We start from the raw sequence: 27,227 nt of genomic DNA on the forward strand, positions 1-27,227 counted from the left end.
TTTGTTAATCATTTCTACTCTTTCTTTTTGTTGTTGTTTTTTAAAAATTTTATTTGTAAGTAACCTCTACACCCAATGTGGGGCTCAAACTCACAATGTCAAGATCAAGACTCACATGCTCCACCGACTGAGCCAGCCAGGCGCGCCCCCTATTCTTTCTTTATATTTACTTTCTTACTATTTTCTCCTGTCTTAAGTTTATTTGGTATTTTCCTACCATATTAAGTTGAATATTTTCACTAATTTATTATCTTTTTTTTTATAAATGCATTCAAGATCACAAATTTCCCTCTAAATACTGCTTCAGCTATATCCTGCAGATGGTGATCTTTAGTAACTTTCATTAAGTTCAAAGTATTTCATACTTTCTTGATGAAATATTTTAAATTTATTTTTGAGAGAGAGAGGGAGACCCAGAATCTGAAGCAGGCTCCAGGCTCCGAGTTGTCAGCACAGAGCCAGATTCGGGGCTTGAACTCGCAAAGTACGAAATCATGACCTGAGTCGAAGTCGGATGATTAACTGACAGAGCCACTCAGGCGATCCTTGATGAATTTTTTTTTAATGCTTATTTATTTTTGAGAGAGAGAGAGAGAGAGCGTGTGCAAGGTGGGGGAGGGGCAGAGAGAGAGGAAGATAGAGGATTCAAAGTGGGCTTTGCGCTGACAGAAGAGAGCCCAGTATGGGGCTTGAACTCACAAGCCTGGAGATTATGACCTGAGCCAAGGTCAGACACTTAACCAACTGAGCCACCCAGGTACCCCTAAATATTTTGTACTTTCTGATACAAGTTTCTTTTCCCCTTCACTGTGGTTTCCTTTTTTTTTATTAGGCATGCATCTTTAAGTTTCCAGGCATATATTTTTAAGCTATTTACTATTGAGTTCTTATATAATTTCAGAGAATATAGTCTGTATCATTTTAGTGTTACTTTTTTTACACAATTAGTAACTTTTGTTCTCAATAATAGTTAAAAGTAATGACATATTTCATCACTTTCTGTTCTCACCATTGATCATTTATTGTATCCCTTTCTTTCTGGATGATTCCTCCCTCCCCCCCCCTTTTTTTTTTTTAATGAGAGAAGGTCTTTTAGTACTTCTTATAAGATAGGGCCAATAGGTGTAAACTTTCTTAGTCTTTGTACATCTGAAATTGTTTGACTTTGCATTTACTCTTGAGTGGTAAGTTCAGCTAGTTATAAAATTTGGGGCATGACAATTATTTTCATGCAGTGCTTTAAATCTCCTATTCGGTTGGGGCGCCTGAGTGGCTTAGTCGGTTGAGCGTCCGACTTTTGCTTAGGTCATGATCTCACGGTTCGTGGGATCGAGTCCCGCATCGGGCTCTGTGCTGACTGCCAGCTCAGAGCCAGGAGCCTGTTTCAGTCTGTGACTCCCTCTCTCTCTGACCCTCCCCTGCTCACGCTGTCTCTCTCTCTCCTAGAAATAAATAAAAAAAAAAAAAATTAAAAAAAAAAAAAGAACTAAAAAATTAAAAAAAAAATCTATTCGGTTATCTTCTACATCCTTTGTTGGTAATGAAATATCTGCTATTCATTGTCATTCTTTTGTAGGTTTTAAGATTATCTTTTGTAAATTTTATTTTATTTTTTAATTTTTAATTTTATTTTAGAGAGAGAGCATACAAACAGGAGAGAGGAGCAGAGGGAGAGAGAGAAAGGATCTTAAGCAGACTCCATGCTCAGTGTGGAGCCCAGTGTGAGGCTCCATCTCATGACCCTGGGATCATGACATGAGCTGAAATCAAGAGTCCACTGCTCAACTAACTGAGCCACCAGGCACCCCTGGAGTTATCTTTATGTTTTGAAGTTTCATACAGTATATCTAGGTGTTGGTTTATCTTTATTTATAATGTTTGGTACAAGAATTTAGGTCTTTGTTCAGTGCTGGAAAATTCTCAACCATTGTCTTTTCAGATATCATGTCCTGACATTTTCTGCATCTGACTGTTTACTCTGCCATGTCTATCAAGTGTATATTTGAACCTTACCTCTCATTCTTTCCTTTTTTTATTACTCTTTTATATTATAATCTGAATTTTGTGTAGGTTTCTCACTGTTGTCTTCCAGTTAGTTCATCAGTTCTCTCTTTGTGTGCATTGTAGTTTTTTGTCAGCTACTAAGGGTTTTTAAAATTTGTTTTAATGTCTCTTTCAACTCCAAAATTTCCAGTTGGCTTTTATTTACATCTCTCTGTCATTGTTGCATTTCTACCTGTTTTTGTTTTGCAATTTCTTGTTCCTTTTAAATAAAAAAGAAATTGTAGGGAAATTTGAGTTGATTTGGGGTTGTTTAGGTCTCAAATTCTGTTTACTAACATGAATGACTAAGGACTGACAGAAAATAGACACTAGCATTTTATATATTAAGGTATGGTTTATTTAGGTATGATTATTCATTATTATTCTCTTATCTGACCTTTAATAGAGTAAAAGCTTTTAGAACTTTGCAAGAAGCCCTCAAGTGCAACTATGAACATTGGCAGATCTGGGAAAACTACATTCTCACTAGCACTGATGTTGGAGAATTTTCAGAAGCCATTAAAGCTTATCACCGGCTCTTGGACTTACGAGACAAATTCAAAGATATTCAGGTAAGATATTCATATTTTGTCTTTTCAACTTGTGATTGATGTTAATGCTTGATTATATAATTGTGCTGTTGACTAACTATGTATTTGGTTTTGGTTCTGGTTTCTGGCACAGAGCTCCAGAAACCTTTGGAATTTCCTAAGTGATGACAACTATAAAGGTGTCTTTTGTTGAGTTAATGAGGTGACTTTTGGAAAACACCTAAGGATGGGGATGGTTGCCAGGGAGTCAACCATGTGATTAGAGGGTTGGAACTTTCAGTCCCATAACCTCCATCCCCCCCTCCCTCCATGACCTCCTAGGAGGGGGGAGATTCTGGAGATTGAATTAAATCACCAATGGCCAGTAATTTAATCAATTTGTCTTTGTGATTAAGTTTCTGTAAAAACCCAGAAATGTGTGGTTTGAAGCGCTTCTGGCTGGTGAATCCCAGGAGGCGTGGGGAGAAGCACCACGCCCTTCCCCACATATTTTGCCCCATGCACCTCTTCCATCTGGCTGTTTCCGAGTTACATCTTTTCAAAATAAACTGATGATCTCCTAAGTAAAATGTTTCTTGGAGTTCTGTGGAGTTCTGTGAACTGCTCCAGCAAACGAACCCGACTCAATGAGGGGGTTGTTGGAACCACTTACAAAGCGCAGGTGACCACCTGGACTTGGGGCTGGCGTCCGAGGTGGGGGGAACAGGAGGGCTCGGCACTTGCATAGGACTCAGACCTCAATCTGTGAGACCTGCTGTTCTCTCCAGGTTGATCGTGTCAGCACTGAGTTTGTAGTGTGCGAAACTCCCCAGCCTACACACATGTGTGCATGCGTGCGCGCACGTACACACACACATCAGGATTGGTGACCAGAATCGTCTGACTGATATACATTGTTTCCTTGGCTATACACAGGAAAATTGTGTTGAACACATGTAATCTATAAAACGAGTGTTTTTTCTCTAGCTGAGTATTCTTCATTACGTATGCTGGATCCCTATGTGAAATATGTTTGTGCAGTCACAGACGGAAAGTTACTGTGACTTCGTTAAGCAAATCTGTTATGTGGTTTATGTATACACAGGCGGCTTGCAGGAACAGAAGAGAATGATGTCTGTGTGATGTCCTCGCGGGAGCGGCCCCATTCTCATTTGTTCCCTCATTGGACAAGCATTTACCGCATACTTGCAGATGTTTTGAACAATATAGAAATGAAGACTAACGTTTTCTTTGCAGTGTTTAGTGAAATGGTCCTCTTGGTGAGATGGATTCAGAATGGTTGACTCTAACACTGTACAGAAAGTTCTAGACCCTTTGAGAAGAAACGGGAAACTTGAAGCCACTGGGTTTGCCATCCAACAGGATGACATATACAAGATCTTATGGTTTAATTGTAGGTCAAGCCTGTATAAAGACAGGGCTGTGTAGGCGCCTGTGGGTTACAAAATCAGGGTCCTTGAAAATATGACATTTTGCATGAATCAGTACATGCTATTTAAAATGTTGAAGTTGGAATTATGAAAAAACCAAAGTAACATCTAATGTATGATAATACCTCTCTATTTTTATTACCTATTATCTGTACTCCAGCTGTTCCAAAATTTAGCTTTTCTGGTCCCTGTCGTATAGCCCCAGCCCTTGACGTATGCATGGCCTTGCAAGCTCAGCCAAGTTCCCGTAAGGCTCAGGTTCTAGGCCATTCACTTGAAAGATCTTTTGGCTTTGAGTAGAAACATACACCTACTTTTAGGATGTATGTCAACCCCTTTGAATTAGTTTTCTTTTTCTTATACTTTTTTTGTCCTTTATAAATACTGTACCTTGACCTTCCATTATAGAAAGAAGGGACTTGAATTTTATAGATCAACTGAAACGTGAGTGGAGGCATAGCAGAATTTTCCATCCTGGAGAGGATTGGAGCCCTAGCAAATCTGTTCGCATGGTTTCCTGGCAGCCTGATACGTGTCCTGTTGACAGAGCTGAAATTATTGAGGCAGCTCTTTCTCTTCTACACTTAGCCGGTTGACCAAGGGCCCCGATGAGGCTCTGAACAGAGCTCGATATGTCACAGAACCACTGAGGGTGGGGCAGAGATTCCAAAGTACTTATCCCTTGTTTACTTCAACTTAATTTTTTCAAAGATCTTTCTTCCCCAGAAAGCATTCTGTAAGCTGTGCCTAAAATCTCAGGGAGAAGGTAAATGATTTACATTGATTGTTTATTCCATTTTGTACTTGAAATAAATTGTTTTTTTTTTCTTTCACATTTTAAAAATGTGCCTAAAACATTCAAATCCAACACCCCTCATTGAGACACCACCACTGGCTCAATTCCAGCGTGCTTTAGAATTACAAACTGTCAGTGCAGGAAGGGCCCATAGAGGAGTCTGGTTGGCTTGGCTGGAGAAACCACACACAGGTGGGAAGGGGGTGTGAAGCCCCGCTCCTGTCCGGACCAGAAGGGTTGCTTCTCTGGTTGCTGTCCTGTGCTCCTGTCCTGCTGCTGTTGCTACTGGGGATGTCCCATCTTCCTGAATTGTCTTAGAATTGGCTCCTTGGGCAGTCTGACCCCATTAATCTTCCATCACGTGTCTCCAATTTCTCACTGATCTGCTTTTCTTTTGAATGCAAGTGGGATATCCCTTCTGAATCCATATTTTAATTCACTGCAGTCCTTCATATCTGCTAAGGATTAGTAATAGTTGACTTAGCAGACTGGCTTTTTGGATTTTCCTGAGAAAATCCTGATCACTCTTCCATGCTCGGCACCCTTCGAGTTGGTTTTATGTAAGGAGCGCAACTGGCTAGGTCTAGCCACTCTCCTTCCATGGGAGATGGACTTGGGTGGGTTGGGGTTCATAAGCATTACTTATTTTCCTGTGTTTCCCAAGGCACGTAAAGCAGGTCAAAGTGGGACGTGGTCTAATATTTATTGACGGCTTATTTATCTGGCTTGTGCCAGACACTATTCTAAGCACTTGACAGGGATTAACTCAGTTCTCAGTACAGCCTTATGGGGTAGTTTTGCACATTCATGGCCTGTGTTGGACTTTGCAACATATGTATGTATCTTACCCCCTTTTTAAGAAAATTTTCATTTAATTTATTTTTCTAATTTGCATCCAACTTGGTTAGCATATAGTGCAACAATGATTTCAGGAGTAGATTCCTCAATGTTCCTTACCATTTAGCCCACCCCCCCTCCCACAGCCCCTCCAGTAACCCTCTGTTTGTTCTCCGTATTTAAGAATCACTTATGTTTTTGTCCCCCTCCCTGTTTTTATATTATTTTTGCTTCCCTTCCCTTATATTCATCTGTTTTGTATCTTAAAGTCCTCATGGGGCACCTGGGTGGCTCAGTCGGTTAAGCATCTGACTTGAGCTCAGGTCACGATCTCACTGCTCGTGGGTTCGAGCCCCGCGTCGGGCTCTGTGCTGACTGCCAGCTCAGAGCCTGGAGCCTGTATCAGATTCTGTGTCTCCCTCTCTCTCTGACCCTCTCCTGCTCATGCTGTCTCTCTCTCTCAGAAATAAATAAAACATTAAAAAAAAAAAAAGTCCTCATATGAGTGAAGTCATATGATATTTGTCTTTCTCTAATTTCACTTAGCATAATACCCTCTAGTTCCATCCATGTAGTTGCAAATGGCATATCTTCCCCCTTGTTTTAAGGAAACTAATGGTATCAAACAAAATAACTGTTCAAAGATTGTTCTGAAAAACTGTTACTTCCACCTCATAAAGAGTTATCAAGTCATCAGGATATTGCTGGTTTTCATTGACTTTAGTGTATCAGTATGCCCGATTGTCTACCTGCCCTGTACCTGACAGGCCTATATTCCAAAAGAAAGGCAAGATGAAAGTGAAACAGTTGCTTGACTGAAGATGATGATTTAGAGTAAAATAGGTTCAGCCTTGATCATTCCAATCTCCTGCAATTAAATTAGCTGGAAATGTGCTGGAGAATATTACTTAGGTTTTTCTTCCATCCCTACGGTTCCTCTATGACTCCTAGCTTCTTAGGAGTGTCCTCTCTTCTCTCTCAGGAGGGAAAAAATTCTTGCACATGTCTAAAATAATACTGCTGTGTATGAGTATCTAACAGTGTGGGGAGAGAGGTGACATTTAGAATAATATATTGGTAGTCACAGTAGCAGATACCAAGGAGAAAACTCTGGCAAAACTAATCTGAGTTTAGTTAGTCGATTCTGAAGATAAAACTTTGAGTTGTTGATTTGGTTTGTTGTATACTGAATCTATGTCATTGGAACTGTAAGAACACATGCTCAGAAATCTTTCAGAAACCTTTTCTAAGAAATAGTAGACTCACATAATAGTTTTTTATTCTGGGGAATTCTGGGCAGTTCTCAGTCAATACAATTCGTTTTGAAGTAAAAATGTATTTTTCTTAAGTTTTTACTGAAGAACTAAAGAGGAAGCCAAGCTTAATGTATAAGAGAGGATTACTTTTTTCCCCTTCAATTTATATATAGCCTCAGTTCTGAATGCACAGAGACACATTTTTCAGAAAAGGGGAAAAATCTTAAAAAAAAAAAACAACAAAACTTTTCCTGACATGAATTGAGATTTTTTTTTTCCTAAATGTTTTTATGTTTATTTATTTGAGAGAGAGCGGGAGACAGAGTGTGAGCAGAGGGAGGGGCAGAGACAGAGGGAGACATAGAATCTGACATAGAGGCTCCAGGCTCTGAGCTGTCGGTACAGAGTCTGATGCAGGGCTCAATTGGCCACTTAACCGACGGAGCCACCCAGACGCCCCTGAGATGCTTTGATTGAACTTTTATCTTAGATTTTTCAAACATATTTTGGTAATCTTGGAGCTTTTCACTCCTTCCAGCAAATCTAATTATTAGGAATTTGTACCCATGGAAAAATCATGTTCTGATCCTTAATTTAAGTGAAAATGTTTTGGTTTTCTAGAGAAAATTATTTGCATTTTGTTTAACTTTATGGCCAGCTAAACAGCAAGTGTTGGCAAGGATATGGAGGATAAGGATAAGGACATGCACTGCTGGTGGGAATGCAAACTGGTGCAGCCACTGTGGAAAACAGTATGGAGGTTCCTCAAAAAAACTCAAAAAAGAACTAGCCTGCGATCCAGTAATCACGCCACCGGGTGTGTGCCCTAAGGATACGAAAATGCCGATTTGAAGGGATACATGCAACAGTGTTTATTGCAGCATTATTTACAACAGCGAAATTACGGAAGCAACCCAAATGCCCATCAGTAGATGAATGGGTAAAGAAGAGGTGGTATATGTATACACAATGGAATACGATTCAGCCATAAAAGGAATGAAGTCCTGCCATTTGCAACAACATGGATGGAGCTAGAATGTATTATGCTAAGTGAAATAGCCAGTCACAGAAAGACAAATACCATATGATTTCACTCATATGTGGAATTTAAGAAACAAAACACATGAACAAAGGAAAAAAGAGAGAGAGAGACAAATCAAAAAACAAACTCTTCACTATAGAGAACGAACCGATGGTTAGGAGAGGGGAGGTGGGTGGGAGGATGGGTGAAATAGAGGAAGGGGATTAAGAGCCCACTTACCCGTGATGAGCACTGTAACATATGGGGCTGTTGAATCACTGTATTGTACACCTGAAACTATGTATGTTAATCACAGTGGAATTCAAGTAAGTTTAAATAATCTATGGCTGGCTGGTATTTTATCTCTTTTTCCTCTAATTCTTCCTTTGTTCCTCAAATTCAGAATATGAAACACACTTCCTATTGTACAGTAGTATTTCATCTGTGTATGCATAGTTCAGTGAGTTTGAAATTAGTTTCTATAAAAGTTCAGTGTTTTTAGAAACAATTAATGGCAGCTTTGGGCTTCCTGAGACTTCCCACTGCCCCACACAGGGGCACCAAGAACCATACCTGTTGTGAGAAATAGTGCTTGTAAACAAAGCACTTTGAGGTTATTATTTTTTTTAATGTTTGTTTATTTTGAGAGAGAAAGAGAGCTTGTGCTTGTGCACACCTGGTGGGGGGAGGCGGAGAGAGAGAGGGAGAGAGAGACTCCCGAGCAAGCTCATGTCTCTCAGCGCAAAGTCTGACACAGGGTTCAATTCCCATGACCATGACATCCTGACCTGAGGTGAAATCAAGAGTCAGACGCTTAACAAACCGAGCCATCCAGGCACCCCTAAACAAAGCACTTTGAATAGCATTTTTGAAGATGTCAGATCTTAAGGCTGTTTGCTTAATTTTTACATTTGGATTTAGAGACAGATCACTGAGAACATAACATCTAGACACAATGAGCAACTTGCTCAGGTGAAATTATCATCTGTAGCACCATATTGGAGTAGCCACAGTGAGATCATGTGTCAGGACCTGCTAATAGCTTTCCTTAGAAGTAAGTGCCTTAGAATGCTGCTGGCAATATTCAGTGTCTGGTGGGTGGGGGTGGAATCGCTCTGCAGTGATGTAATCATCATAGAAGGAACGTCCTGATGGCTAGTGATGGGCTCAGTCCTATTTAGCTTCATAGAATATTTCCGTCTGTCATCATGCTTTATTACAACCAGTCAGCGTGGACCAAGACAATTGATAGATTGTCTGGAATATTTTTATCTTGGCAAAAAGATTTTACTTAATTTGACTCTGAAAGTTTGGTAACAGGTGTCTTTCAAAAAAACTCTGATATTCTTATATTTGACACTACCTGACCTCATTCTATTTTAGTTTGCTTTAAAAGTTTTTTAATTTATTTTTTCTATTTCTGTATATAATGTGACTATTGTCATTTAAATTGTTTCTTTTGTATATGTGTGTTCATGTGTAAATTTATACTCCTTTTAATACAGACATAGGATAAATTAGTTACAAATTATTCTGCATTTTTCAGGATTTGTAGTAAAAGAAGGTGTTCTCTCTATATCTTTTCTCCTTTTTCTCTCAGTGCCCCAATTTTGACTAATGCATAGACTAGTAAAACTTAGAAATGCATTTCTATCATAGTACATATTTATATTTATGTCTAGATCATATATATATTTTTAGTTACCGTAAAACAAAATTTCACATTCCTGCATAATTAGTCTCTGTTTAGTTTTCCATGTATTTACTATTGTGAATAATGCCATCAGTATCCTTGTAGATAAAGCCTGTGTATAGCCGTACTTCTTTCCCAGGGTAAATTCTAATGTTGGTTTGTTAGTTTTCTTGTTTTTTTTTTTTTCTTTTTTTCTTTTTCTCCTCCTACTCCTCCCCTCCCCCCTCTTTCTTTGATGACTGGGGCAATCATTTTGGGAAAAGAATTTAAGTATTGCAGTATTACACCCCACTTGCTATTTATAAATGGAAGAGGAAGGGAAGGAGATTAACATATATTAAGTGCTTGCTATGTTTCTGGCACTTAACATGGTTATCTGTTACAGGGTACTCAGTGCTTGAGGCAGATACTAAATATTTCCCATTTTACAGCTGATGAATGTGAAACATAGGGAAATTATATAACTTGGCCCATCATATAGCTAGTAGGAACCAGACAGGAATCACATTTAGGGGTGCCTGTTTTTCTCCTTGTGTCATGCCTTGAAGTCTATGGGATGACATATTAAGAAACACATTTCCACATTATTTTGGTGAGTATGTGAACTATAGAGAACAAAGTTTTTTTAATTGGGGTATAATTTACATGTATTAAAATTTATGGATCTTGAGTGTTAGTTGATGTATATGGATCATTTATATGTTCTTACATAACTACCACCCAAAACAGGTGTGGAACATTTTCATTCTCTTATGCCCCTTTCTCATCACTTGCCCCACCACCCTTTCCCCCCAAGCCAGGCAACTGCTTTCTGATTTCTGCACCATGGTTCAGATTTGCTTTTTCTTAAATGTCCGATACAGAAAATTATGCACTATGTGTTCTTGTATATACTGATGTTGTTCTTTGTGTGGATTTCCGTGCAGGGCTTTGTTCAGGAAGCGAGGGAGGTGGTGGTGATGTGCAGTGGGGCAGCCAGCCAACCAAACAAATCTTGGAGCGAGTGGTGGCTAGGTATTACCTGAGAGAAAAGAGGGGAGGGAGTGGATATATTTTATTTAAATTATATATGTAAAGTAGGAATTATCTCCATTTGCTTGCTGAGGTGTCTGAGGCTCTGCAAGGTAAGCTAATAAGGCTGGTGTTTCATAACTAGCAAGTGGTAGGAAAGCCAAGACTTGAAGCCTAAAGTTTTGGCTGTTTAACCTCAAGCCTGTGCATGCCTTTTCCACATTGTAAGGACTTTTTTTTTCCTTAAGAAGGAAAAAAAACAAATATTAAACTGCCTACCTCACTGTGATAACTGAGGCTTGGGGAAGCCAAGGGTCAGGGTTATCAGGCCAGGAAACAGCAAGTTCTTTAAAGAGCTCCCAAGTGGAGCAAGGAGGTAGCCAAGCTGGGAGGAGGAAAATGGCTTCATTCCTGGCCTGGAGCCCTCCTGGACCAAAGGCAGTCCCATTCCTTCCTGCTTTGAAGACCACCAGAATTCAGAAGGCCAACACCTTGTGCTCTGGGCCAAGATTTTGGTGAGACTTGGCCAAGGACTCCAAGCCTAGTGTTGGGGAAAGGGATAGTTAGGCTTTTCTCTATGTGGGGATTCTTCAGCCTGTACAGTGGAATTACTCTGCCTCCGTGTGAGGAAGTGGGCCCTGTCTTCAGGGACTGGAGGTGGCCCACCAAGTCATTCTCTGCTTGCTGTGTCCTCTCGGCATGGTCCGGGATGGAGGTGAGAAAGAGGCCAAGGAGAGAGAATGAAATGAAAGTTCTGCATCGCCTAAATGAATGAGAGATGTGGGCGAGGAATTAAGAGGTCATTGCGGGGCGTCTGTGGCATAGCATTGGTTTGTGTAGGATGTGAGGAGCCACACGGCTGTTTATACTGATTAAGATGAAATCCGTCTAACAATCCAGGCTTCAAAAATACACGTAGATTATTTTATGATACACCAAATGAATTCCAAATGGACTAACTATATGTGCAGTATTTTTTCATCTCATAAAAAAAATCAGGAGTAGAAGTGGATACTTCCCAAATTTTCTGGACTTTAAAGCAATAAAAGAAAACTTGAAAGAATTTTTATGACCACATTTAAAAAGTATGTGACAGAATATTTGCAACAAGAAGGAAAGATAAAAAGCTAATAATATGCTTATTATATAAAGAATTAACATCTGCCACAGGAATGAAATGTGACAGAACAGAGGATTCAGAAACAGACTCAAGTAAGTACGAGAATTTAGTCCATGATAAAGATGACATTTTTAAAATCTGTGAGATAAAAATAGAATTTTCAATATGTATTGGAATGGCTGGCCAAGTGTTTGGGACCCAAACCAAGGCTCTGCTTCACTGCTTAAACCAAAATAAATTCAAATGGATAAAATATTTATATTGAAATGCCTTGAGAAACAGGATTACGTTGTAGATGAGAGCATAGGTTCTGGAGTTAGGGCGTCTGGGTCTGCAGCCTGCCTCTGCCGATCACTAGCCATGGGACCTTGGGGAATTAGTCACTTTCATAAGATGGGGGTGATAGTAGTGCCTGCCTCCCGAGGATTGTTGTGAGGATGAAGTAAGTTAATACACATAAAGGGTTTGGACCAGTGCTTGGCTCATGCAGGTGTTATAAGTGTAGCTGCTGTCATCGTCGTCATCACCATCATCATCATCATCATCATCATCATCAAAGAAGTTAAAACCATAAAGGCACTAAAAGAAAATAATGGTAAATATTTTATAGGCTTAGGTTTGGAGAGACTACTTTTGATCATGCCACAAAAGCCACACTCCAGTAAGGAAAAGCTTGAGAGATTTGGTATTTGAAGCTTCTACACCAGGGGAAAGAACGCCATCTGAGTGGGGTGCTAGAGGTCGCTTTCCCTAGAAGGGAGAGCCATTCATGGAGTGCTTCCTGAACCGACACTGGAAGATGATTAGTAGAACCTGGGTAGGTGCGCTGGGGAGAGGCTGTCTCAATGATCTCAGTGGTGTCTGGGTCTTTCTACTTAAAACTGCTGGATTTGTAGCCTGCGGCTACTGTAACAAATGACCTCAAACTCAGTGTCTTCAAACAAGAGAAATATATTCTCGCCATTCAGTTCTGGAGGCTAGAAGTGAGAAATAAGGATATTGGCGAGTCCGTGCTCCCCCTGAAGGCCGTGGGGGACGATCTTCCTATCAGGAGCTCCTGGCGCCTCCTTGGATTGTGGTGGTATCGCTCCCGTCTCTCCCTCTTCCCTCACCTCTGCACCACATTTTCTCCTCTCCTCCTCTTAAAACAACACTGGTCATTGGATTTAGGGCACACCCTACACTGGTATAACCTTTTTTTAAACCCGAACCCTGGTATAACCTCATCATAACTAATTATGTCTGCAAAGACCCTGTTTCCAAATCAGGTCACATTGTGAAGTTCTGTTTAGACATGAATTTAGGGAGGACACAGATTTACCACAGCTGTCCCACCACAACTGTTAGGCTCCTTTTCAGAGAGAAAGCAGTGCCTCTGAGGTTGGTAAAGATGGGGGGTGCACCCAGCACACACCTCGTTGGTAGCTATAGTGATAGCAGAGGTGACATGCACAGACGTACACCACTGGAAAGCCAGAGAGGCTGCCACAAATCGTACGAAGGTCTTGCCTTTAGCAAACAATGCCAGATGTCTGAACATCTAGAAGTGACAAAAGAGATCGTAAGAAGAGGGAGGGAGTTGATAGAAAACTGATAAAGCTTTTCAAATAGAACATAGTCATATGCAATATTGACAGAGAAGACTGGAATCCCATGCCATGGTGAACACAGTAGGATTTCTCTTATTTTTAAATCGTCCAAGTCTCGTATAGTTAACATACAGTGTTATGTCACTTTCAGTTGAACAGTATAGTGATTCGGCACTTCCATACATCACCCAGTGCCCATCACAGCAAGTGACTTCCTTGATCCCCATCACCTATTTCACACATCCCCCACCCACATCCCCTGGGGTAATTGCCAGTTCTCTATAGTTAAGAGTCTTGGTTTGTCTCTCTCTCTCTCTCTCTCTTTCTCTCTTTCTCTCTCCTCTCTCTCTCTCTCTCTCTCACACACACACACACACACAAACTAGGATTTCTAAGAAGGATGCATTGTTAGGCTTCAGGAGATCACGATATGGTCTGCAGCACTGTGAAAACGACTGGTGTGAGTGGAGAGGCTTCCAGATTCTCATTAGATCCGCACGGGTGTCCAGAATCCCAAGGAAGTAAACACAGACTAAAAGTATCTACTGAAGAGGTAGAGTGTTGGGATTTGTTTTCAGATAAAGTCTTGTTAGTCCTCTCTTCGCGTCACCATGATTAAAATATACCTCTGTAACTTGTGTTCCGTTACAGGTGGGAAGATACTGCTGAATGCACGCATCTGTTGCTCTAGTTTTGAACGTCCACAGTGTTGTCCCACACATTCGCATTCCAGGCACACTCCCTCCCCACTCCCCACGCCGTTTCTCTGTGGCTCCTTAGCTCGGGAGGAGCGTCTTTCCACGTGGCCTCCTCTTCCCCCCGCCGGCCTCTTTGGAACCCGTGCAGGTTAGGCCTTGTCTCCCCCAGGCTGCTGAACCCTGCTGTTGTCACGTGCATTCTACCCCTTCCTGGGGACACTCGTCAGTCCTCAGGTTGTTCAGCCTGTCAGCAGTGTTTCCTGCCACAGCTCTCGCTCCCTCCTCAAAATACTTCCTTTGCCTGGCTTCCAGAATTTTACAGTTCTTACCGGCTGTGGCTTCTTGGTCTCATCTGCACACCTCCGTTCTCTGTGACAGCCGCTCCAGGCTCAGTCCTCACCCTGACCTCTTCTCCGTTTATGCTGCTACCCCTGGCGTCGCACCGTCGCCTTGGTTTTCCTTCTTCTCTTTCTGACAGTATGGATTATGAAAACAAGGTACAAAGTTTTCTTCCATGTGACCCTTTAATTCTTTATCACATAGGCCCTTCATTTTGTTTATTTCATTATGGTTGCGCTTTTCAGATGTCTTCATTTCTTCTCCATCCCTCCCCTGGTGACTGACACCGGCTTTGCACAGGTGATGTGTGCCGGCAGGAGGACCTGATGCAAGCCAAGGACCCAAGTGGTGTCCTTTCTCATGAGTCTGGGCCCTAGGGGAATCTCACCCCTTGGGTGCACCTCACCACTGCCCCCTCCCACCACCACCAAGTAGCCTGGCTCCTCGGGAAACTTCCCTTTTGTTTATCAGGTGCTGCTTGCTTCCAGTGCCCACGTTCCTGAGGAACCCTCTAAGCTCAGCAGGTGGGGGGCCAGCCAGGCCACTGGGGCCTGTTGCTCTCCGCTTCCCACCCTGGCCAGGCCCTCTGCCCTTCCGTACCCCCTGGTCCTGCGCTTGCCCTGGGCTGGCGCTGCGGCATGTCCGTCTCTCGGGGCCGGCTGGTAGAGCAGCTCACCTGTGAATCTTGGCACCTGGCACTCTTGCGCCCTCGGCTGCCCTTCGCCGCCATACCAGCCCCAGCCAGTTGCTGTCTCCCAGGGTTTATTGCGTGTTTGCTGTTTCTGCCTCCGATTCATCAACTTTCTACTTTCATAAGCGATGTATAGACTTGGGGTTCAGAAAGAGGAGCTAGTAATGGGTTAGTCCATCAGCTTGTGGGCTATGTAACTTATGATTAACAGTAAAGTTGTTTTCATGTTGGAAAAAAATGAGTTCAGTAAAAATTAAGAAAATGTTTAAATATCTTATTAAAAGGAAATAAGTTTACTTAGCAAACAGTTGGAAAGAGATTTAAGTTCACTAACAATAAAAGAAATAGAATTCAGTATAATAGCTGCATATACCTTTGGTAGGACAAAGTACCAGGATTTAAAAAGTAATAATACAGCCAGCACTGGTAATACACAGTGAAATATGCATTTTCATATACCACAGATAGGCATCTCATTTGATTTAGCCTTTTTAGAAAGTATCACGCTTACCTCCAGAATCTTAAAGTGTTCATTCCCTCGATTCCATAATTCTTTTCCTGGAATTCTTGTGTTTTTGGGTTTTTTTTTTTAGATTTTTAATTTTTTTCGGTAATCTCTACCCCCAACATGGCTCAAGCTCAGCCTCGAGATCAAGAGTCACAGGCTCCGCTGACTGAGCGAGCCAGGCGCCCCTGTTCCTGGAATTCCAACCTAAGGAAAGTCTCCATGTGGAAAAAAACTTCGGGCACAAAGATAGGCATTGAGGTGTTACTTATAGTAATAATAACAACACTGGCAGCCACGGAAGCAGCCTATTTATCTGACTGCAGGGAAATTGTTAAATAGACTACAGTCTGTCAACCTAGTGGAATATTTTGAATCTGTTAAAAAGTAATCTATTTTGAAGAGTATATGAAAACATGAAAATATACTATGACATACTGTTAAGCGAAACAGGTAAGATAAGGCAGTTTACATAGTATTAAAAAATTTACACATAGTGAAAAAAAATTAGAAGAAATTCACCTCCATGTTAGTAGTGCTCATATTTGAGAATTTTATTTTCTCTTTTTATTTTTTATTGGCTCTGATGTCTTGAGGGAAAAAAACAATAATTAAAAAATAAAACTACAAAAACCTGTTTGGTTTTGGTTGATTCAAGATTTGGCAAAGAAGGGGTGCCTAGGTGGCTCAGTTAAGGCTCCAACTTCAGCTCAGGTCGTAATCTCATGGTTCGTGAGTTCGAGCCCACATCAGGCTCCATGCTGACAGCCCAGAGCCTGAGGCCTGCTTCGAGTTCTGTCTCTCCATCTCTCTGCCCCTCCCCCACTCATTCTCTCTCTCTCTCTCTCTCTCTCTCTCTCAAAAAAAATTAAAAGATTTGGCAAAGAAATGATAATGAAGTGATCAAAGTTAGTAGTACACATATTTCATAAAAGAGAAATTTTTCCAGTGTAAAAGAATTTATTATTAGAAAGGTAGAAATAACAGAGGAGTAAGGAGCTATGCTTTGTAAATTAACCCAATGAATGTTTGAGAGCAGGATCCAGGACTAGGACTTCAGGTTCACCCCCAGGTATGTGGCCTTGGACGAGTTACTTGACTTGTCTGTGCTCCGGTTTCTTCATCTGCAGAGTGCAGATAACAAGAGGACCTTCTTCACAAGACTGTTAGGAGGATTAGGTGTGTGTGTAGAGGCCCTGGTGCTCACATATGCTCATATTCTCTCTCTGTCTCTCACACACATATATGGAGAGTGTTATCTACCATTGTCATTGTCTTCTCCATCAAAGCTCAGGAGCCACCTATCACTGGTGTTCAAATCCCCTCTCTGCACCTCATTTGCTAGGGGTACAGAGAAGGTACATTTTGCCTCTCTTGCCTGAGTGTATTTGTAAAGTGGGGGTAGTAGAGTCCCTGTGTCCTGGGGTGCTGTGAGACCGCAGTGAGATCAGGTTGGTCATGTGCTTAGCACATAGTGATGCCTACAGTGGAGACAGTGGGGAGGTCTTGAGAGCCAGTGCCACGTGGTAGATTCTGTTTTTCTTACATCTGTTTTGAACCATAAGGAAATTTAGGGGCACATGGCAAGTGAGTTAACTGTGAGCGGTTTGCTTCCACTTCTGATGTAAGAAAGTTGAGGATCAATGATAATCATAATAGCTTATAGGAGTCTGTTGGTTTACGGTTTTGAAGCTCTTTACATGCGTGTTGACTCCTTGATACAACAATTCTGTAATGTAGTAGGCAGAAGACCTGGCCTCATTACTGCTGTTCACCAGTGTTGTGGTTGTGCCCCCTTATTTTAGGTGGACTTTAGTAACTGATTCTGTGTATCTTCCTGTTTACTCTAGATCTAGCTGGTCTTGAATACTTGGTGTTTTAGGTAGATGGTACGTCTAGTACTTTGGACGTAAAGTTCTTTGTCCTTTTCTTTTCTCCACTTGAGCATCCCATTCAAGTGGCCATGTCTTGGATTCTGTTTCCCCAAGAATTGTTCCATCTCTAAATTCTAACACTTCAATATTCTATTCTTCAGCCACTTATTACATACTTAATAATTTATTGTTTTTACCAGTTACTAATAATTTATTCTTAATAGTTACATATATAGTTAGGTTACATTTACTTGTTTAACTTTTTTTTTCATTTTTTAAAATGTTTTATTTATTTTTTAGAGAGAGAGAGAGAGAGAGAGACAACGTGAGCAGAGGAGAGTCAAAGAAAGAGGGAGACACAGAATCCGAAGACAGGTTCCAGGCTCTGAGCTATCAGCACAGAGCCTGACACGGGGCTTGAACCCACAAACGTGAGATCATGACCTGAGCCAAAGTCAGATGCTTAACTGACTGAGCAACCCAGGCACCCCGTTTTTTTTTTCATTTTTGATTATGCAAAGTTTTATAATGCTGGTAAACGTCATAGACTACCCAAGAGGAAATTGTATTGTTTGGTGATTCATTTAATCGGAGAAATTCTATTGTAGCAACCTTTGCTGCTTTTTTTTTTAAAACTGATTTATTTATTTGAGAGAGAGAGAACATGTGCATGTGAGCAGGAGAAGGGCAGAGAGAGAAAGAGGGAGACAGAGAATCCCAAGCAGGCTCCATGCCGTTAGCACAGAGCCTGATGTGGGGCTCGAACCCATGAATTCTAAGATCATGACCTGAGCTGAAATCAAGAACCAGACACTTAACCAACTGAGCCACCAAGGTGCCCCCACCTTTGTTCCTTTTAAATTACAAATATTTATTTCTTTCCTTTTCTTCCTTTTAATACATATTTACTTTCTAAAGACGAGTTTGAATATGTTAAAAGTTACTGTTTTTGTAGTCCGTCTGGATAAATAGAATATTTTTCTCACTAGTTAGTTTGAGGAAAATGGTGCTATTTGTAAAATTAATGATTTCTTAAAAATAATTCTGTTATCACTCTAAGACCACTTTTTAAGATTACAAATTAACCCCATTTGTTAATGGATTAAAAAATTTTTTTAAATGTTTATTTACTTTTGAGAGACAGAAACAGAGTGCAAGTGGGGGAGGGGCAGAGAGAGAAGGAGAAACAGAATCCGAAATAGGCTCCAAGCTCCGAGCTGTCAGCACAGAGCCCGATGTGGGGCTCAAATCCACAGACTGTGAGATCATGACCTGAGCCGAAGTCTGATGCTCAACAGACTGAGCCACCCAGGAGCCCCTCCATTTGTTAGTGGATTTTAATAACTCTGTTTTTTCTCTTTAGTGCATGGGACTTTCTTAATTGCAGGAAATAACTTTTTATTTAATGGTTTGTTAAAGTATAGTATACATATAGAAAGCTATACAGATTGTAAGTAAACATAAGAATTTTCATGAAGGGAACACACTTGTGTCACCAGCCCCTGGAGCAGGAGTCAGATCATTACCAGCTCTCCCAAAGCGCTCAGCAGCCCCCTTTTAGTCACTAACTGTCTCCTTCCCCCTGCCAAGGATATACATTCAAAGTAAAATCTAATAAATGAATATTCATGTTACCATCATTTTTTGTTTCCTCTTTTCCAGTCTTTGAATGTGTTTATTTTTGCCTTTTTTCTGTTTTTAAGTTAAAATTTAAGTTTATTAAAATAACACATACAGCTATATGAAATAAATAGTAATAAAAGGCTTCTAACAAAATGTAGCAATTTCCTGTTCTTCCCTTTCTAGTCAAGATCCTACTCCCCAAAGGAGTACATAGTATTTAGTATATGCTACTAGTATTCTTTTTGCCATTTGCACATTTCCATATTTTATAATATAGTTATATACTGCTACTTTTATTAACCAAATTTAGGTATTATCTGTTGACTTCCTATTATAGTAAGCAAGGACTTAACTTCCTTATATCAGCATCTCTGCTACTTCTTTTATCTTAATATATTTACGTTAAATTCTTTGGTTAAATGAATATTCTCTGCATTTTTAATATAATTTATTGTGAAATTGGCTTCCATACAACACCCAGTGTTCATCCCAACAAGTGCCCTCCTCAATGCTCATCACCCACTTTCATGCTTTACATATAAAATTCAAAATATTATAGGATACTGTGACTGATGGGTTATTTTTGCTTTTTGTTTTTTGTGATATTAATAATTGTCTTGGTTTTCATGTTTTTCTCTCTCTTTGTACCCTCTTGTCTGAAATCATAATGTCTCCTTTCTTCTGGTTTTTGGTCTGGATACAGTCACCAGCCCTTGTTATCGCTAAATCCAGTGGAGTCTTCCAGCCCTAGGCTTTTGTAGATGTGCTCTCCTTGTTACTTCCTCCTTCCTTAGTTTCCAAAACATCACTTTCTCCTGTTTTTCTGAACACTCCTTGTCAGTCTCGCTCATCCATAGACCCCTGTTCAACCTCCCTTAAGTGTTCATTCCTCAAGATTCTGTCTGGGAGTACCTGGGTGGCTCAGTCGGTTGGGCATCTGACTCTTGACTTCGGTTTAGGTCATGGTCTCACAGTTCGTAGGTTCAAGCCCCACATGGGCTCTGTGCTGACAGTGTGCCATCTGCTTGGGATTCTCTCTCTCCCTCTCTCTGCCCCTCCCCTGCTTGTGCACACTTTCTCTCTCAAAATAAATAAGTGAACTTAAAAAAGAAAGATTCTATCTATAATCTGATTCTTATGCAAAAGAATCTCTTCAGGCAGTATCTGCCATGGCCATGACTGAACTCTGTTATCTGTTCCTGCTTACAGAACTTTCTTCTAAGCTTCAGATCCAGCCATATATCTGGCCATTGAACATACAGGTGGAGAGACTATGAAGACGGTTGTCATTGTTTCCACTCTTGTTCAAGGTCCCACTCCCTTCTTGTGACATCTGCATATGAATTGTGTAGAGGCTTTGGTATCTGCCTGTCTATAGTTCCCTTCGCCCTACCCTGCTCCTGTTTACATAGACATGCCACTTCCTTACCCTTTACCGTTCCCTTCACACACCACCAAATACACACATACTCTCTCTTTCTCTCTTCTCCGACTTTCCCCCTCTAAAACACATGCACTGCCACTCTCCGTTTTGATTGGCAAGAAGGCTAAAAATTTTCTCTCCCCCATTGTCTCCTCATGTACGTAAAGTGGGGAGATGGAATATTGGGCCAGTAGTCAGATCCTAGAGAAAGCAAAGTGTTTTACTAATTTAGTATGCTTCATTTGTATTTGATAGTGACCACTTTAATAGACCATCCCTTTTAAAACGTGTTAATTCTTTTTTTTTTTTTTTTACAAATAGTTTATTGTCAAATTAGTTTCCACATAACACTCAGTGCTCATCCCCACCAGTGTCCTCCTCCATGCCCATCCCCCCCTTCCCCCCACATCCATCAGTCCTCAGTTTTTGTCAGCATTCAAGAGTCTCTCATGGTTTGCCTCTCTCCCTTTCCCCCACATTTCCGCCCTTCTTCTCCCCCTTGTTCCTCCGTCAAGTTCCTCCTAATCCTCCTATACGTGCAAACATATGATATTTGTCCTTCTCTGCCTGACTTATTTCGCTCAGCATAACACCCTCAAGGTCCATCCATGTTGCTACACATGGCCAGATTTCATTGTTTCTCATTGCCATGTAGTATTCCATGGTATAGATAAACCACATCTTCTTGATCCATTCATCTGTTGATGGACACTTAGGCTCTTTCCATGTTTTAGCTATTGTGGAGAGTGCTGCTATGAACATTGGGGTACATGTGCTCCTGTGCATCAGCATTTCTGTATCCCTTGGGTAAATTCCTAGCAGTGCTATTGCTGGGTCATAGAGGAGTTCTATTGTTAGTTTCCTTAGGAACCTCCACACTGTAAAACGTGTTAATTCTTGAAATGTTTAAAAAATGATCACTTGATAGTAGTGCATATAATAGTAGTTCATATAGTCTCTTCTCCGTAGCTCCTTTCAGATTTAAAGCCATGAATAGGATTATAATATGAATTTTATTACTTTCAGAATTAAAACTACACATTTGGAATAGTAGTGTGAATTTACAAGTGGAGATCTTATCCAAACAAGAAGGAAAAAGCACACCTAAATGTTCTCCTGTCCAGTTTTTTGCTATGTATTATTAGGACCATAGTCTGAGCTTACATTCCTAAAAGCTACAGTGTCCATCAGATCATTCAGAGAGAGCACTCAGATTGAGAAGAGAGGGGCATTGAGCCTGTGAAAGAAGAGCCACCCCAAAGAGTCTAAAAGGGAGCCCAGAGAGGTAGTCAGTATGCAATTCTAGAGAGTGGTTTAAGATGACTTGACTTTTGTTTGTAAAGAGTGTAAAGGTTGGGGTGGCTTAGTTGGTCAAGCATCTGACTTTGGCTCAGGTCATGATCTCACAGTTCGTGGGTTTGGGCCCTGCATCGGGCTCTCTGGTGTCAACTCAGAGCCTGGAGCCTGCTTCAGATTCTGTGTCTGCCTCTCTCTCTCTGCCCCTCCTCTCCTAGCCCTCTGTCTCTCAAAAATGAATTAAAAAAACAGGGGCGCCTGGGTGGCTCAGTCAGTTGAGCGTCCGACTTCAGCTCAGGTCATGGTCTCACGGTTCGTGGGTTCGAGTCCCGCACAGGGCTCTGTGTTGACAGCTCAGAGCCTGGAGCCTGTTTCAGATTCTGTGCCTCCCTCTCTCTCTGATCCTCCCCTGCTCATGGTGTCTCTATCTCTCTCTCAAAAATAAATAAAATATTTTTTTTAAAAATGAATAAAAACATCTAAAAATTTTTTTAATTAAAAAAAGTATAAAGGTGATATTCATCATTGTCATGATGATGGTGATGGTAGCCCTTTGTTTTTTGTTATTTTTTGGTTGCTTTTGGCTTACCAGTTTGTTCTGTGAACTTTTTAAGGTCCTTAAAATTCTGGTCAGGGCAGTGCTTGATGGGATGACTGATCGAAGTGGAGATGTTGCCACTGGCCTCAAAGGAAAGTTGCAGGAGTTACTTGGCAGAGTGACTTCAAGAGTGACAAATGATGGAGAAATCTGGAGGCTGTATGCCCAACTGTATGGAAATGGGCAGAGTGAAAAGCCTGAGGAAAATGAAAAGGTAAGTTCACTTCCAGTCCTCCTGGGTGCTTGCCTTTTGCTTGAATTATGTGTAGGGCATCTGCTTCTCTGATGGTTGGAGGCAGAGTTAAATAGCTTGACAAGGAAGATTGATATGATCAGGTCTTCCATCTTGATTTAGAATCTTTAACATAAGTACTTGAAATTGCAGGCAGGTTAAGACTTGTAAACATTCATCTTTTCTCTTTTCATGGATTTTTTTCTTTTCTTTTTTTTAAATGTTTGTTTATTTTTGAGAGAAAGACAGAGCACAAGCAGGGAAGGGGAGGAGAGAGAGGGAGACACAGAATCTGAAGCAGGCTCCAGGCTCAGAGCCTGATGCGGGGCTGGAACTCATGAATGATAAGATCATGACCTGAGCTGAAGTTGCGACACTTAACCAACTGAGCCACCCAGGCGCCCCTTTTCATGGATTTTTCTTACACAACTGTTCTCTGCTTCCTGCAAAAGGCTCTGTCTGACCTGCTCCCCCTCCAGTAGCTGTCCACAGTATTTACCCTGCAGCCCTTTCCCCAGGCCCCTTGCTGAGACTCAGGTAGATGGGGCTCAAGGACAGAAGAGCGCTCAGATCTGAGACACAGGCCATGGAAGGGAAAAAGAAAAAGGAACCAGATAAGAATATTGGAGGAGAGCTTTTCAGTCTAAACACAAAATGCTTTACAGAGGTCGCCCGGCCCTTTCTCGAAAGTGTGCTGGAACACCAGTTACACTCAATTAATGCCTTTGGCCTCTTATCTTAGAACTTCAAGGAGCCCCCAGGGTTTCCAAGGTTGAAATAAGCGTTTTCTTTTCTTTTCAAGACATCCACAACAAGTCACATGTGTTCCTTGTATGAGTTTGGAATTTGTGGCTGTACAGCTCATCTGCAGGGTGGCCATCTCTCCTCCCTCTGTCCCCCCAGCTGGCTTCTGCCATTGCCTGTCCACCCAGAGAACATGTACTCAACACGCACACATGCACACACTCCTATTTGCTGTCCTTCCATTTCTTCTTGAATTATGTGGCCTTGGGTATGCGGGATCCAGGGTAGTCTGAAGTCTCTCATCTGTGACTTCTCCCTCAAGAATCTGCAGGGACAGAGCTGTGGAAGTGTCTTAAACTTTTGTGAGTACATACACCTATAAGTAGTCCCATAGTTGTCCCCAAGTTCATGCTTCGTTTTCCAAACAGAGCTCGTAAGCTGATGGCTCCCGATGCTGGGGAAAGGAGTGTGTGCTTCTAGATTTCCAAACCTGGTGTTTCTGTTTTTCTAGTGGAGGCAAGTGTCTCTATCCAGATACATCCATCTGATTGCTTTTAATTGCTTATGCTGTTGGGTGTGCATCTTCCTTAATGAGAATAATAAAGACTGTGCTCATGACATCGGACGCTCATTCTTCAAGTTGGAATTAGTTCCATATGACTTTCAAGAAGCCGGGTTTGAAATGTGAATTGTACTTGTTATTCTGAAGTTGTTCTCTCTCTGTCCTCAGGCATTCCACTACCTCTCCAAGGCATACAAGTGTGACACACAGTCCAGTTGTTGGGAGAAAGATATAACATCATTTAAAGAAGTGGTTCAGAACGCCTTAGGACTTGCACATGGTATTTGATGTAATGTTCAATACCCCTGCCATGCTTTAATGTGTTTTTACTGAAAAAGTATTTGTCAGAAGTGAAGTCCCATTACAGATAACGTCATTTTGTTGTATTGAAATTGTTGTATTTGATTCAGCAAATCTTTCTAAATCCAACTCGTATGTAGTAAGCACTTTGGAGTAATCTTAACAATTAGAGGATGGACCAGTCTGCAGGATAGAGGCTTGAATACTGTCTAAGTGACAGGTAGTAGGAGGTTTAGAAACATGAAATACGTTTACAACCATATCCAGCCTTCATGGCACACAGAGTCTACTTATGGTTATGCAGTAGTAAGGAAATCTGCTAACATTTGCGGACTCATGTTCTTCCGTTATAAATGAAAATATGTATTATCAGAAATACACAGATTACTGGAGAAAGTACAAAGAGCTATGGCATATACAAAGGAAATAAAAAATATAATCCTATCCTTGCCTTTGGGAGATTAAGTGGATGACACTTGAGGGGAGGGATAACCTTACATATAAAGTCGTATGCCTGTTGGGTAAATATATTTCAGACAAGGCTCCTTTTAATTGTTTGCATTAATGTGAACTAAACCAGTTAAATTTAATAATACATTTTCATATTTATAATTGAATATGGGTGTATGAGTCCCTGGAAACGCAGTTCAAATAAAATGATGAAGCCACAGTGCTAAGAACTGGATCACAGGGACTACGAACCTATCCTAAAGCCTTCCTCTAACTTCTCCTGCAACTATTAATTACAGTAATTGGGGAGCCAACAAGGGACCATAAAAGGGTAGACCTTTGAAATCAGGGAGACGTCAACTCCAGGATCAGTTCCACCATGTAGTTGGTAGGCGGCATTGGGTAAATAACTTCTCTTTGCACCTTAGTTCCCTGATCAGTAAAATGGGGATAACACCTACCTATGATTGCTAGGAAGTAAATGAAAACATATTTAAAATCTTAATAGTATCTTACATGTGGTTTAAATGTTAATCCTTTACGTCTTCCCTTCAGCCTTGTTCCCCTGGGGTAGAGGATCTGAGCTGTTTGATAAGGCATTGAAAACTAAAGAGAGAAAAATGAAGAACAAGAATAACGTTTAACGAGTCTCTAGAGAAATCATAGAACATTCAGACAATTTAGAAATGGGCTTAGTAGTTAATAATTCTACTTCTGGTCTTTGATATCATTGATGAAAGGGATTTAAATATCCAGTTTTCTAGGCTGCCTACCACTTGGCAGATCAGGTAGACGTGCTGATCTCTGTCTAGCTGAAATTCAGAGTAGATAAGGTGGAGGTCATTGCTGATAGACCCATAGAATGTGGCTATGGTTCATGTGGCTTGTGCTGGCCTCGTGGTGGGTGGGCTTTAGATGGAGTTCTTATGCCTTTGACCTTTGTGGATATAGTACCAGGTTTGGGGACCACCATACCCATGTGTGTTTTGTACATAATTATAGCCAGGTGCAATCTCCATGGAAGAATTTATCTTATCTACTTCAAATTGCCAACCGTAAACATTTCTGTGAACAGCTAGCCTTGTAACAGTCAAAGCCAAGATATTTTCTGTAATCACTAAGTGTTGCTGTTGAACCTGTCAAGTATAAATGCAGAAGTTCAAGAAATAAGTGCTGCAGGAAAGAAATCTTCATTTTGTCTTTTAATGTTGGTTCGAAACAATTTTGGGCACTGTTTTTCATCAGAGCAAGAGTGGAGAAAAACACGTGTCTGTTCTTTTCAGTTCCCTTTGACTTTAATGATTTAGGTGTTGGTGCTCCTACAACATTTTAAGTGTATTTGAGTGGATGTTCAGCTTTAGTTTCTAGTGATATTTTAGATGGATAAAGATAAATGTTTACCATTTCTTTGTTGCTTTTGTATACCAATGCTCAACTGAAGAATGAACTGGGTTTTTCTCTTCTCTTCTCTTCTCTTCTCTTCTCTTCTCTTCTCTTCTCTTCTCTTCTCTTCTCTTCTCTTCTCTTCTCCACCTTGTTCAGTTCTGAAGAGGAAATGTAACATTAAAAAAAAAATCTCCACATAGTTTCCTCTGTTGGGTTGCTGTTTGTAAGAGTAGCTCTGTACTTCAAAAGGCTGGAGAAGACACTACAGTGTGTACCTGGGGTCTGAGACCTTTCTGTAACAACGTTGTCATTTTGGGCCCCTTTGCCTTGTTTGGGGGCTTTTCATGTACAGCCTCTGCTATCCTGTTTTTGGGGAAAGGGTGTGCAAAAGCTGATTCCTTCTTTGCCATCAAGAAACCTTTAAAATAATAGTTATGCATTTTAACTATGGTCTACCTGGAGGAAGCATTGCTGTCTTGGATTTCCTGGTCATTTGAAACTGCATTTTATTTCTCCTGGAGTGCTATTTTTGTCTCTAGTGCCTTTTGGAAGTGGGATTGAGGAAGGGGTCTAATAATGTTTGTCTTTTTGCTCTATTTTTGTTTGTTTTATTTTTCAGAATGAAAATAAGAATTTAAAAAAGAAGCACAAGGGTGCCTGGGCGGCTCAGTTGGTTAAGTGTCCAATTCTTGATGTCTGCTCAGGTCATGACCTCATAGTCATGAGATCAAGCCCTGCATTGGGGCTTTGCTCTGGGTGGGGAGCCTGCTTAAGATTCTCTCTCCCTCCCACCCCCCCCTTCTACCTCTCCCCGCTTTGAGCTTTCTCTCTCTCTCTCTGTCTCTCCCGCAACAACAACAAGAATCATAGCTATTTCTGATACGTTCCTAGGTATTTAACAGCCCACATGCCTCAGCCATAGTAGTCAAATTTTCTTCTACTAAGGGCCACAGACATCATGATACTCACTATCCCCAGGTTAACCATGCCGTTTGAAAATGAGTTGAATATTGTTGATTACCATGCATTCTTCCAACCCTTAGCTGAGAAATGTCAAAGTCTAAGTATTATTTTGAAATGAGAATGTCACACTTGGTTCTCACCAACCATGGAAGATATTAATTAATGATAAAACAGTTTTTTGCCAGCACAGGCAGTC

The 27,227-nt window shown here is 40.9% G+C and overlaps 1 protein-coding gene across 1 annotated transcript in view; it reads left to right on the forward strand.

Annotated features, from left to right (window-relative positions):
- Positions 1-27,227, forward strand: part of TTC27 (tetratricopeptide repeat domain 27) — a 191,558-nt gene that overhangs the window by 158,360 nt on the left and 5,971 nt on the right. Inside the window, exons 16-18 of the mRNA XM_039250329.1 lie at positions 2,450-2,615; positions 22,411-22,608; positions 24,101-24,212. Coding sequence (XP_039106260.1) covers positions 2,450-2,615; positions 22,411-22,608; positions 24,101-24,212 — 476 coding nt within the window. The remainder of the gene's footprint in view (positions 1-2,449; positions 2,616-22,410; positions 22,609-24,100; positions 24,213-27,227) is intronic.

The sequence above is a fragment of the Hyaena hyaena genome, unplaced genomic scaffold (assembly GCF_003009895.1).
Source record: "Hyaena hyaena isolate Hyena2069 unplaced genomic scaffold, ASM300989v1 scaffold_362, whole genome shotgun sequence".
Lineage (NCBI taxonomy): Eukaryota > Metazoa > Chordata > Mammalia > Carnivora > Hyaenidae > Hyaena > Hyaena hyaena.